General features: G+C 44.1%; 1 protein-coding gene across 2 annotated transcripts in view; it reads left to right on the top strand.

The window, feature by feature from the left end:
- Positions 1 to 12,935, top strand: part of PLXNA1 (plexin A1) — a 551,734-nt gene that overhangs the window by 445,883 nt on the left and 92,916 nt on the right. For both annotated transcript variants that reach the window (XM_030205992.1, XM_030205991.1), the window contains exons 13-20: positions 2,374 to 2,525; positions 2,665 to 2,785; positions 3,809 to 3,945; positions 5,098 to 5,265; positions 5,884 to 5,977; positions 6,163 to 6,402; positions 8,206 to 8,349; positions 10,421 to 10,655. In XM_030205992.1, the coding sequence (XP_030061852.1) occupies positions 2,374 to 2,525; positions 2,665 to 2,785; positions 3,809 to 3,945; positions 5,098 to 5,265; positions 5,884 to 5,977; positions 6,163 to 6,402; positions 8,206 to 8,349; positions 10,421 to 10,655 (1,291 nt within the window). The remainder of the gene's footprint in view (positions 1 to 2,373; positions 2,526 to 2,664; positions 2,786 to 3,808; positions 3,946 to 5,097; positions 5,266 to 5,883; positions 5,978 to 6,162; positions 6,403 to 8,205; positions 8,350 to 10,420; positions 10,656 to 12,935) is intronic.

Here is a 12,935-nt window from a genome sequence, read left to right as displayed (position 1 = left end):
ATGTACCCCAAGGTTTCTGTTCCTGTTGGGAGTATATCCTGGACTTGCTCCAGTTCAGGATGTTCTTCTTGACCCTATAACGTCTGGCATCTGTTCATGCAAGCCACTCACCTACCTGGAGAAGGATGTCTTCTGTCTGAGCCCTCCTCCAGGTCTCTCTCCCCTTCCTCCTGGAGAGAGAGAGCAGGGAATGTCTTTCCCTAATCAGTTTTTTTTCATGCTGTGAAAAGGGATCCTGCATGGATGTGGTGAGATGTCATAGAACAGACATGGTACCAAAATGCTTAAGCGATTCTGGAGCTTTCCATAGTGCTTGAGATGCACCAGTAGAACCACAGTGTAGAGGATGGACCCAGATTAGGTCCAGACCAGATCTTTGCCTCATCTGCTGCTGATCCAACTGCAGCCAAGATTGAGTGTATTGAAAAAAATAACTAAACTTCTCAAAAACAGGAATATAAGAATAGCCATACTGGGTCAGACCAATGATCCATCTGGCCCAGTATCCTGTTTCTAGCAGTGGCCAATCCAGGTCACAAGTACCTGGAAGAAAACCAGTTAGTAGCACCATTCTGTGCTACCTATCCAAGGGCAAGCAGTGGCTCCTCCCATGTCCATCTCAATAACAGACTATGGACTTTTCCTCCAGGTACTTGTCCAAACCATTTTTAAACCCAGATAGGCTAACTACTGTTACCACATCCTCCAGCAATGAGTTCCAGAGCTTAACTATTCTTTGAGTGTAAAAATATTTCCTCCTATTTGTTTTTAAAGTATTTCGATGTAACTTCCTTGAGTGTCCCCAGGTCTTTCTACTTCTTGAATGAGTGAAAAATCAATTCACCTCCACCCGCTCCACACCACTCAGGACTTTGTAGGAAGGAATCGGACACCGATGTTGCAGCCTTAGACTAGGTTTACCTTCCATCAGAGTTCGAAACCCAGGCTCCACATAGAGGAGGTAGTCGGCTCCCAAACTCTGAGCAGCAAAAGCTTCAGCTCAGCACCAGGATACATTAATTCAATTTAGTGACTGCAGGTGTGTGACGACTGACGGGCTGCATTCGAGGCAATGAAATCTGCTGTAAAATTGCCCGTAATTACCTCGTTATTGGTGTTGCTGGGCTCCCTCCACACTGCTCATCAGTCATAATACTGCTTTTTGTCACGCCACACCTGTCTGCTTTATTGGAAGTAATTTTGCTAAATGAATCTCATCAGACTCCATCGGCCCCTTGGAAGCAGGCAGAGTCTGTGTCCAAGGAGAAAGCGGAGGTGTGTCTCTGGTCTTTTTTGCCTTCTGAGGGTGGACTCAGAAGTACAATGACCAGAGAGGATCAAAACTAAGGGAGTGTAATTACTACATGCTGCTAGAATTTAAAAGAATTGATTATATCTTGAATGGTGCTGAGTATTTACATGATGGGTGTTCCATCAGTGGCATAGCCAGACCCAGAGTTTTGCATGGGCCTTTCCACAGCATAGCATGCACCTCCCTCCCCCCCATGATATATGTAAAAAAAAAGAGATTTTTTTTCCACCTACCCCACATCAACATCTCCCCTCCTCCGCAGCATCCTGATATCTGCCTGCCTGCCGCTGAACCTCGTTCCTCTCTGATGAACCTTACAAGAGTCCCCGTTGCCCTCAGTGATCATTATTGCTGCCTGCGCCGGCCCTACTAGCTTCCATTGGCTGGGTCCCACCAAACAGGAAATGATGTCAGCGAGGGCGGGACCCATCCGATGGAAGCCTGCAGGGCCGGCACAGGCAGCAATAATGAATTACTACAGGTGCCAGGGATGACTTTAAGGTTTACTATGGAGAGACAGGGTTCAGCAACGGGCGGGCAGATGCTGGGACACCATGGAGGAGGGGAGATGTTGATGTGGGGTGCTGCGGCTGAGTGGGCCTGAGCCGTAGCTACGCCACTGGTTTCCATTCTCTAATGATTTCTTATAGTATATACAGGAATATCTGGTCAGATTTGCTTAATTCAGCTGCTTTTTTCTTTTGATTTTGGGTAGAATTGTTTGCAGTCAGTAGGGACCATAGATTTAGAGCGAGTTTATTTCTGTGAGGTTATTGTTCGACATGGGATATCATCTCAATGTTTGAAGGGAGCAAAAGCACATAACACATTCTGAGCACCACATTCTGCTTCCCCTCTGCAGCAAGTGGTGATTGCAGTTAGTACATTAATTTGATGTGACCATGAAGTCACTGAGCACTCCACAGCGTGATATTTGTCCCAAGGAGGTTCTCCTTTTGCCTTGGACCTTTGGGTCTGCAGTCATCCCACAGCTATGATGCAGGGATTTCGTTTTGCCTAATTAGTTTGCGCCATTCACAATTTAGTATTTTCTTTTGCAGTTGTCACCTGAAACTGGTCCTCGGCAAGGTGGGACCCGACTGACTGTTACTGGAGAAAATCTTGGACTGAAGTTTGAGGACATCCGCTATGGGGTCCGGGTCGGGAGGGTCCCCTGCATCCCCATTGAGCGGGAGTATATCAGCGCTGAAAAGTGAGTGTCTTCCTAATTTGGAGGTATAAGAGAACAGATTTCTTATACTGTACAGTGGGGCCTTCCATGAGCAAAAGCCTACAGCATAGCTAACTGTTGGGTTGGCCAATCTCACACCTTCTTATTTTGATTTTTGTAGAATCGTTTGCGAGATTGGGGATGCTAGCGGGGTGAGGACCCATGAGCTGCATGTGGAGATATGTGTGAGGGATTGCTCCCCAGACTACAGGGCCTTATCACCCAAAACATTCACTTTTGTGGTAAGTTTTTCTTTCTATGTTTTTGGCTACTTTTTCACCTGTTCTGTACCTGTCTTGTGGGGTGAGGGGGGGGGAGATCTTTACAATAAACAAAAAGAAATGTAAAACTTTAAAATGGCCTTGATGGACCATTGCCTTGAAGGTGCAGTCAAGGCAAGTGAATGTAATAAATACTGTTGCTCCTTATGCAATACCTGTTTTGTGGATAAACTGTGGACTTCAGAATGATTACATTTATTAGAAAAGTGCATGGCCGCCAAGAAGGGGGGGGGGCAAGATTCCCCCAGGCACAGCTTCCAAGGGGATCCGTCTCTCTCCTGCTCCTGATGGGATCTGGGTGATTGCGTTAATGCAGTCACCCGGGTCCCAACAGGAGCAGGATAAAGACGGATCCCGGTGTCAGGCCCCCCCTTAAAGGCCAGGGAGGAGCAGACACAGGATTCCAAATTGGATTCAGGACCCCTGGTTTGGCTGGGGGGGTTGGCCTGAGCAAGGGAAAGGGGCAACTGTGAGTATGTCCTCAGTGGCCCGGCTCCATCTCTTGGTAGCCCTGGAAAAGTGTATGTATAAATAAGTATTCATCAGTCTGGATGTTCCAGAGATGTTTTTTTTTGTTTGTTTTGTGTTTATGCGTAACTGTTGATACAAGTTGATTGTTTCTGTTTTTGTTATTTTCTTTAGTATGAAAGATTTGTCTGTCCTTTCCTATCTTTTAATGGAGTTCTTAAATAATTAATTTTATGGTTATTTTAGTGTAGTATTTGCTTTGTAAAATGTATAGTAGAATGAATAAACAATGAATATTGGCAAAAATCAGACATTTTTGACAATTTGATTCCTGGGCATGAATTTGTTTGGAGCACCTCATCCACATGAACCGCTTAGAAGAGGCCATTGGACAAGGTACTGAGAGCTTGAGATTGGCTACTAACCAGGAAGAATCCACCGCTGTCCCCATCTCCAGCCCCTTATGGCTTCCTTCACAGTTTTCTTTTCTTTCTGTTGAATTTCTTTGCTCAATAGATCCCCACTTTCTATCGTGTAACCCCTGCCTGTGGACCCCTCTCTGGAGGAACGTGGATAACCATCGAGGGTTACCACCTGAATGCAGGAAGTGATGTTTCTGTGGCTATCGGAGGCAGACCGTGCACATTTTCATGGTAAGGGCCCCAGTGCCTGCAGAACTGCAGCCTTTACCTCACACTGAAGCTTTTGTTTGGTTCCTTGAGGTGTTTCAGTTCTTAGAGCCAGAATATAGCCTGGAGATAGCGTGGACCCTTAAATATTTCTCTTAGTGCTTTTGTAGTCTGTGTGATGGGAGAGAGGAAGTGCTGAAATGTTAAAGGCATAGGATTGACACTTGGCACCGAGTTTGGTTTTTGACTACTTGTAACCATCTGGGGTGTAGGGGTAGTTGCAGAATCTCTTCCATGTCCTTTCTATTTTGATAGGTAGATTAGGCATTACAGAGAGAGATTCTCGAAGCCTCTTGGTGTCATGCATTGCCTATGGGTTCACCTGTTTTGCTTCCGAGGTTCATCCCAGGTGTTCCTGTGAAACAGGTTGAGCAGGTCAGAGGCATGTCTCATACCTTTCTAAGTTCGTGAGAAAAGAACATGGATGCAGGTCATCAGAGTCATATTGGGCCAGTCCTGATGCATGCATGGAAACGTAGTCCTTTTTTTTCTTTGGGGTGTTAGAACTACAAGTCCCTGAGATGATTTGGGTGACCTGGCAGCCTTTCATTTACACCTTCTTCCATGTTCTCCATTGGTTATTGTCTCCCATTAAAATAAATAAAATACAAGAGCTTAAGACATGGACCCACCAAACATTTTAGGTCTAAATTAAAACAGAATTCAAGGTGCCTATGCAATTCTTGTGTGGCCTCTACCAAGGAAAGATGTTGGCTGGTGACTTTGGCATTGAACAGTTACTGGCAGAGAAGGGCTGGAGAAGAGAGAGATGTGGGAGGGGGAGGGAGACATGGGTAGAGGGGATAGAGAGATACTTATGAGCAGAGTGAGAAATTAGTGGTGGGATGGGAATGAAAGAACCCATATTGGGTGGCAACTGTACTCATTTCACTGTAAAACCATTGCAGGATTCAGCCAATTAACATTATTACAATTATTAGTTTTCACAGAGTGACCTGCCTCAGCATTTCTTTTGCTCCGAACGGAGAAATGAGTGCTATAGTAGCAGTGATTTGTGAACAAAACAGACTTCCCTCTTCTCTCCTCGTTCCCTAGAGCTCCCTGACCAGGTCTGGCGATCGTAGAGAAGAGTGACTATATATTCATCTTTCCTAGGCGACGCTCCAGAGAAATCCGCTGTAAAACGCCAGCAGGGACCAGTGCTGGTGGAGCCCAGATCATCATTAATATAAACCGAGCAGAGTTGGACAACCCTGAGGTGAAGTACAACTACACCGAGGACCCCAACATCCTGAAGATAGATCCTGAGTGGAGCATCAACAGGTAACACTGTCAGGGGTGGAAGCAGGTCTTCTTGCCATGATATGCTGAATAGTGCTACTAAGAAATGACTGAGGAAAGACATGTATTAAGACAGTGATTTGGGTCCTGGACCTTATGAAGAATATAAGCAAGGTTGATGTAAACATTAGGTAAACTAATCAATCACCTAGAGCAGCAGCTTTCTGGGGAAGGAGTAGCAAAGAGTGGCTACAGTGACAAAAACAAACTCGAAGAACCATTAGCATGATATTAACTTTCGAATGTAGGTTGTTTGGGGTGGGGGTGAGGGGGAGCAGTATACAGGCCCTGCATATAGGTTCCTGCATGTCTATTACTGACATAGAAAATCACTTTTGCAGTAGTGCCAATGAGATGCAGAGAGCTGCAGATTCCATATAATAATTTGGGTTTCTTTGAGTAATTTGGCCAATAACTTTCTGCTCTTAAGCATCGTAGGATAGGACGTGTGACACAGCATTTGCAGTTTGATTGGAGGGGGTCTTTGTACATCACAGAGGTAACTTTAATGAAATGGAACAAGCTGGAAAGCAGTGGCTGGATAATCCTGCAGATTTCCTCTCCCATCATTTTTTTTTCTTTTTTCTTTTGATATCATAGTGGAGGGACACCACTCATAGTAACTGGAACCAATCTGGCTACCATCACAGAGCCAAGAATACGAGCAAAATATGGAAACGCTGAGGGGGAAAATGTAAGTATAGGCTGAAACCTATGAGGTAGGGGCATGTGATTGTGTCCTGGCTATGTTGGCATCTTAGAGAACTTCATTTCTAATGACCTTAAGAGCATCTTCTGCTCCAGGACCTCATCAAGGCCCAAGGGTCTTCGGGGTCGTGGATCCGATTGTATGATTTCTTTTCCCCTTCTCTTCTGCAGAATTGTACTGTTTTCAATGATACAACTATGGTGTGCCTTGCTCCTTACATCGACAACCCTTCTTGGATTCCATCGGAAATGGGTGACCGGCCTGATGAGATTGGTTTCATCATGGACAACGTACAGACTCTGTTAATTATCAATACAACAAACTTTGTCTATTACCCTGACCCTGTGTTTGAGCCACTGAGTTCCACTGGCATTCTGGAGCTAAAGCCCAGTTCTCCTCTAATACTCAAGGTAAGACCATGGCTGCTCTGTCTGGGTGCCACCTTGCTCACAGATGATGAGATGATCTTCCATACCTTGGCCAACAGCGTGTTCACTGCCTTGTTTTCAGATGCATGGTCAGAATTTGCTTGGAAGAAGAAAACAATTGCATCAGTGAAGGTGATTTTTGTGAGTGCACACACACACACACGTGTGCGTGTGAGAGAGAGAAGACAAAATGGTGGTCCAAGAAGGTTTTAGCTGTAGAACATTGAGTTTTCATGTTCTGAGTGCAGGACGAAGTTAACAGACAATGTTACAGGCGGTTTCCATGACCTGACCTAGCTTAATACATTTGTAGCTAGCTTTTGAGAGCTATCCTCTCTTCATTAGGTCAGTGCAGGCCTGCCAAAAAGTAAAGGTTTTGATTCATTTTGTTAAAGTCCCCAGTTTTGATTTTGCTTGAGTATGGTTGCATTACTGCTAGAAATGATGGCTGATATAGTCATACAATGGTGTTCCAGATACTTTTAGCTTTTAGTCAGCAGAAATGGCCTTGGGAAAGGCAGGTGGTTCTGTTCTTGCTGGCCATGGTAGCCTCTAGGATGTTATACTTTACACTGTAGCCCTGAATCACATGTGTGAAACAGGAGCTGAAAGGGTGCTGGGTTTTGGTTTGAAATAGCCATGTCTCACTGAGGCATAGCCAGAACAAATTGTGAAATGAGCTTCACACTTTTCCACCCTGGCTTCGGTAGTTTTTTTTTTTTCTTTTCATTTTATTTCAGAGTGATTTGTCCTTCTTAGTCAGCCCAGTGGCTGCATTCGGACATTTTCATTTCCTCCCCCACTATATCGGTCAAATCACCAGACCGCACATCTTCCATCTGATTGCCTAGCCAAAGGGAATTAGCTGTGTAATGCAGAAGGGGGTCATAGTTACACACTGGGAAGCCATTTTTCTGTTCATCTCAAGAGCTTCAGGAAATGATCAGTTGGTTTCCTAAACTGGGGACTGGCCTACAGGATCACTGTAGTGTTGGTTATATCTGTTCAGAGCATCCCTCCAAGGTCATGTTACTGTAAAGTTTTCTGCTGCCCCCTCTCAAAAGTGTAATCTTCACATGATGATGGAGACCAAGAAACACTCTGGACAGCTGCTCGCCTCCCACACATATCCCATCCTCCACCCCGTGTGACATGCTTAGGGATCAGGATCAGGCCACGTACCAGGCAGGTTAGATCTTACATGGCCAGATTTGAGTAGATCTATTCCACGTACCAGTTATAATCCCTTGATTCCTGCACAATGAAGTAAGATCTGAATGTGTTTTGTAACAAGCTGTTGTCTCTGGCTAGTATCACATTCTGTCTCCAGAGTTTGATTGTTCCCAGCTTGTATAAGAACACATTCTGAACTTCATATGCTACTTTCACTGTGCAGTACCTGGCCCATGATTTTGTTTCAGGCTGCTCAGTAGTGGCATTTTTATTACAATATCCTTTTGCATTATTTTGTGATTCTTAATTCCTCAGTTCCTTGGAGAACGAGGAGGAAGGGGAAGAATAACCAGACTTAGTAAACACAGTCCTTATCTGTAGCTTTGTCATAGCAATATTGATTGAAATGTAGTTGCTTGAGCAGAATAGAAATCATGCGATAACATGATTAGATCATGCAAGTTGTGTCAAGACTGACTGATTATGAGCAATAAACTGATTAAGTTTGACCTGCAGTTCACATAGTAGATGTTAACAAGTAGCCCAAGGATGGAAGGATTCTCCTGTCTGTGACTATTTACAAACTTGCCTCCATTTTCTCTTTTATACCAGGGGCGCAACCTAATTCCACCAGCTCCTGGGAACTCAAGGCTGAACTACACTGTCCTGATTGGCGACACACCCTGCATCCTCACGGTTTCTGAGACACAGCTGCTATGCGAGTCACCAAACCTCACTGGCCAGCACAAAGTCACGGTGAGTGATGCTGATGATGGAGAACTCCAACCTCTTCCTGATGGAGGTAGTCGCTGTGCCACCTCCCAAATGCAGTTCTGCCTTCACCAAAGGTATACAGAGCATTTAATGTTGTTACAGAGAGTCTCCGCTTCTGAGGCTTAGCGGAAATTTCAGCAGCTGGAGAGGTAGGGTTGTTGTGGTTGGAGAAGAAAGGTGAGGAGCCATGGGGAAGAGAAGCGGCTTGAGGCACTGCAGTGTTTCATGGGAGTGTGAGGCTCCTGCAGATGAAGCTGGCCGCCTTCATGTCTCTTTTCATTTTTCTGTTGAAAATGATCGCAAATGAAGCATCAGACTACCAGAAGATCTCAAACAGAGTCCACTGCTGCTTCAGTTTTTAAGTATGAAATCTCACTTAAAGACTTGATGTGCACATATGAATGAATGAATGAATATGATTTTCATTTGTTGAAAGAATTGAATAGTAGCAGATGAGAAATGGTGGCAGATAAAGACCATATGGTCCATCAAGTCTGCCCATCCACACCTTCTCCTACCTCTTCCTCTCCCTTAGAGATCCTCTGTGCTTTTCCCACATTTTCTTGAATTCAAATACTGTTTTTGTCTACACCACCTGCACCAGGAGGCCATTCCACAAATCCACCACCTTTTTCATGAAGAAGTATTTCCTCAGGTTACTTCTGAGTCTGTCCCCTTTCACATTCATCCTACTATCCCTCATTCCAGAGCTTCCTTTCCATCGAAAGAGACTCGCCTCCTGTGCATTTGACGCATAGGTATTTAAATGTCTCATATCTCCCCTCTCCTGCCTTTCTTCCATAGTCTACATATTGAGATCTTTAAGTCTGTCCCCATACACTTTATGACGAAGACCACTGACCATTTTAGTAGCTGCTCTTAGAACCAACTCCATCCTGTTTGTTTCTCTTTGAAGGTCTCCAGAATAGTAGAAATATTCTAATCCCTTAATTCTATATGATGTGCCAAAAGTTAGACCCAAAATGTTGGGAAAATGCCTAACTAATCTGCTGCACAACTGTAGAGACGGCCACACTAGAGAGGCAGGGACAATCCCACTATTTCAGTCTGTGCTTTCTTGAATCCTGTCCATTAGGCTGTCACATTTGCAGGTGCCATAGAGCAGGCGCAAGTGGTGGCACCTGATTTCTGACTTACACTAGACACACAAAGTTGCTGTTATAGAAGTGTAGCTTAAGGCCTAGATTTTGGGCACCTGACTTTTAACGCCCTTTATAAACTGCCTCTAAATGGGGTCTCACCAGAGACTTACACAGAAGCACTATCACCGCATCTCAGAAAAGATATAGTGGAATTAGAAAGGGTACAGAGAAGGGTAACCAAAATGATAAAAGGGATGGGACGACTTCCCTATGAGGAAAGGCTAAAGTGGCTAGGGCTCTAGCTTGGAGAAAAGACAGCTAAGGGGAGATATGATAGAAGTCTATAAAATACTGAGTGGAGTAGAATGGGTAGACATGAATCGCTTGTTTACTGTTAGACTAGGGGGCACGCAATGAAGCTACTAAGCAGTAAATTTAGAACAAATGTTAGAAAATATTTTTTCACTCTACATGTAATTAAACTCTGGAATTTATTGCTAGAGAATGTGGTAAAAGCAGTTAGCTTAGCAGGGTTTAAAAAATGGTTTGGATAATTTCCTAAAAAAAAAAGTCTGTAAGCCATTATTAAGATGGACTCGGGAAAATCCATTGCTTATTTCTAGTATAAGCAACATAACATCTGTTTTACTGTTCTGGGATCTTGCCAGGTACTTGTGACCTGGATTGGCCACTGTTGGAAACAGGATACTGGGCTTGATGGACCTTTGGCAATGCTTATATTCTCGTGTTTTCCTTTTTCCCAATGGCCATTCCTCTCCCTGTTCACCCAAGCATAACAGGAAGTGCATGCACACATCTCTCCCCATGAAATGAAAGCAGTAAGATCTGGTGCAGAGGAACTGGGCTTCTCTCTGGCATAATAGCAGGTGGTGTAATTGCATTGTCATTCTTTTGATTTAAGATTAATGGAAATCTCTTTCTCCCACTAGATTAAAGCTGGAGGCTTTGAGTTCTCTCCGGGAACACTACAGGTTTACTCGGAAAGTCTCTTGTCACTGCCAGCTATCATTGGCATAGGAGGTGGAGGTGGCCTTCTCCTGCTCATCATAATCGCTGTCCTCATTGCCTACAAACGCAAATCACGGGATGCCGACCGCACGTTGAAACGTCTCCAGCTGCAGATGGATAATCTGGAATCTAGAGTCGCATTAGAATGTAAAGAGGGTAAGTCCCCCTGCATCAGATCCTGTCCTGCATGTTGCTCTTTAGTCTTTCATCTTTGCCGTTGGCTTTTCCATTCTTAAATCTGCACGACTGCTCCTCCACACTCCACAACTTGAGTCTCATTTGGACTTCTGGAACCTGATTTCTTTCTCCCGCTTAGATGGCTTAGAAGGGTAAATACTAAAGTGTGGTAAAAGTTTGCATTTTAGTACACCTTAGTTTATCACAGGAGTCACTAAGATGCGATATCTGAGTATTGCAGGTTATTGACTCCCACGGCACATCAATAATACAACTTGGAAGCAGCCTTGCAAGCCGTGTTCTTCATCCTTCCCGGGAGGATCAGTTTGCTACATGCAACCCAATGATCCTAGGAAGTGTTCTTAAAGGGGTCAGAGCCGAAGCTTGCTTCCCCCATCCCCTAGACTTACCTCTTCAAATTCCTGGTGGTCTCAAGGTTCTAGGGGAAGGAGCGATCTCCAGTTGCTGCTGATATAACTGCTTCAGCCATAGTAATAGAACCATGAGGCTACAGCTAGGCATTGCTTTTTCCATTCTGAGGCTCCTGGGCAGGAAAACTAAAGGCTGGCATTATTTTTTCTGGGAAACTACAGCCTATGTGTTTACTTCAAGCTGTGTTTTTGATTTACATAATAATGAGTTGTCTTGCATGCTTTGTAACTTATTATTATATTTCCTTCAGTATCTTAAACTAACTTGCTTTACAGTAATGTATAACAAATTAAGGAACAAATTACATGTTTTATTGCAGTAACACACCTGATGAACTGTCCCTTTCTCCTCCACACTTATTGTTGGTTCCCAAACCTGATCCTGGAGGAACCCCAGCCAGTCAGGTTTTTAGGATCCCATAATGAATATTCTTGAGAGAGACTTGCATGCACTGTCTCCAGTGCATGCAAATGTATCTCATGAATATTCATTGTGGATATCCTGAAAATCTGACTGGCTGGGGTTCCTCCAGGACCAGGTTTGGGAACCACTGGTTTAAGGCATCAATACTGAAAAAATAAAATCAGTTATGTCAAAAATGAGAAGAATTATCCATCGTTACAGTGTAATGTACCCAGGCTGCATTTATATAGCTTGATATAGAGGTAGTGAATAAAGTAGTAAAGTTTGGTGGTAGCCAAGATTTTTTACGAGCCAAAAAGGGCAATTCTAGAAAGGGGCCCAAGTTAGATGCCTATCCTGCGCATTAATTATAGAACAGGTACATGTCCGCATGTGAATCTCATTACAAATTGACATGTGGGTATGTGTTAGGCACTATTCTATAATATTGGTTTACTAGTCACATGACGCAACAGGAAATGGGCTGTGCTAGTGGGCAGAGCATGGGCATGTCATGTCTGTTCCAGCCAGCGATATTCGCTACTTACAAGGTGCACTTAAGCACCACAGCCAATGCCTGCCATGCCTAAGTTTCAGTGTGCCAAAGTGGCTTTGAGCTACTATTCTATAGTGTGTTAGGTTTGCCTTAATGACATTACAGAATTGACGCTAAGTGTAGTTAGCTTAGCAGGGTTTAAAAAAGGTTTGGATAATTTCCTAAAAGAAAAGTCCGTAAGCTATTATTTAAATGGATTTGGGAAAATCCACTGCTTATTTCTAGAATAAGCAGCATAAAATGTATTGTGCTGTTTTGGGACCTTGCCAGGTACTTGTGACCTGGATTGGCCACTGTTGGAAACATGATTCTGGCCTTGATGGACCTTTAGTCTGTCCCAGTATGGTAACGCTTATGTTCTTACGTACATTTAGATGCCATTTTATAGAATCGCCCCCAAAGTGTTATTGTGCTTAATTTTGTTCTTTGCATATTTTGTATTTCCCTGCTTTTGACTCTTTTGCACTCTACTTCCTTCACTTCAGCCTCTTTAACCTCCCACACCCCTTCACATGCTTTCCAGCCTTCCATCCACTGCTCCGTACTACCCCATGTGCCTTCCCTCCAGCCTCATGGTACCTGCCACAGTTTCCCTCCTTGGGGCAGTTTTCCTTGGCCTGGAACCAGCTGCAGGAGTGGCTCTTCTGCCCTGTTTGGTGCTGAAGTTTAAGCTTCTGGGTTCATCTCCAGCCTGGTCTGTGTGTGTCTGTAGACCATGTGTACACGTGTGATAGTGATACAGGTTCATTTCCAGCCACACATTTCCTATTGATCCCTTTTCTCAGGCGTCTTTACACCTTGCATCTTGCTGGACTTTGGTATTCTTCTCCTTTAGGATAAACTTTGAGAGACATAATTAGAGCAAGCAG

This window comes from Microcaecilia unicolor, chromosome 6 (genome assembly GCF_901765095.1).
Source record: "Microcaecilia unicolor chromosome 6, aMicUni1.1, whole genome shotgun sequence".
NCBI classification, from domain to species: Eukaryota; Metazoa; Chordata; class Amphibia; order Gymnophiona; family Siphonopidae; genus Microcaecilia; species Microcaecilia unicolor.
Note: the sequence above shows the minus strand (reverse complement) of the source record. Positions and strands in the feature narration are given on the sequence as shown.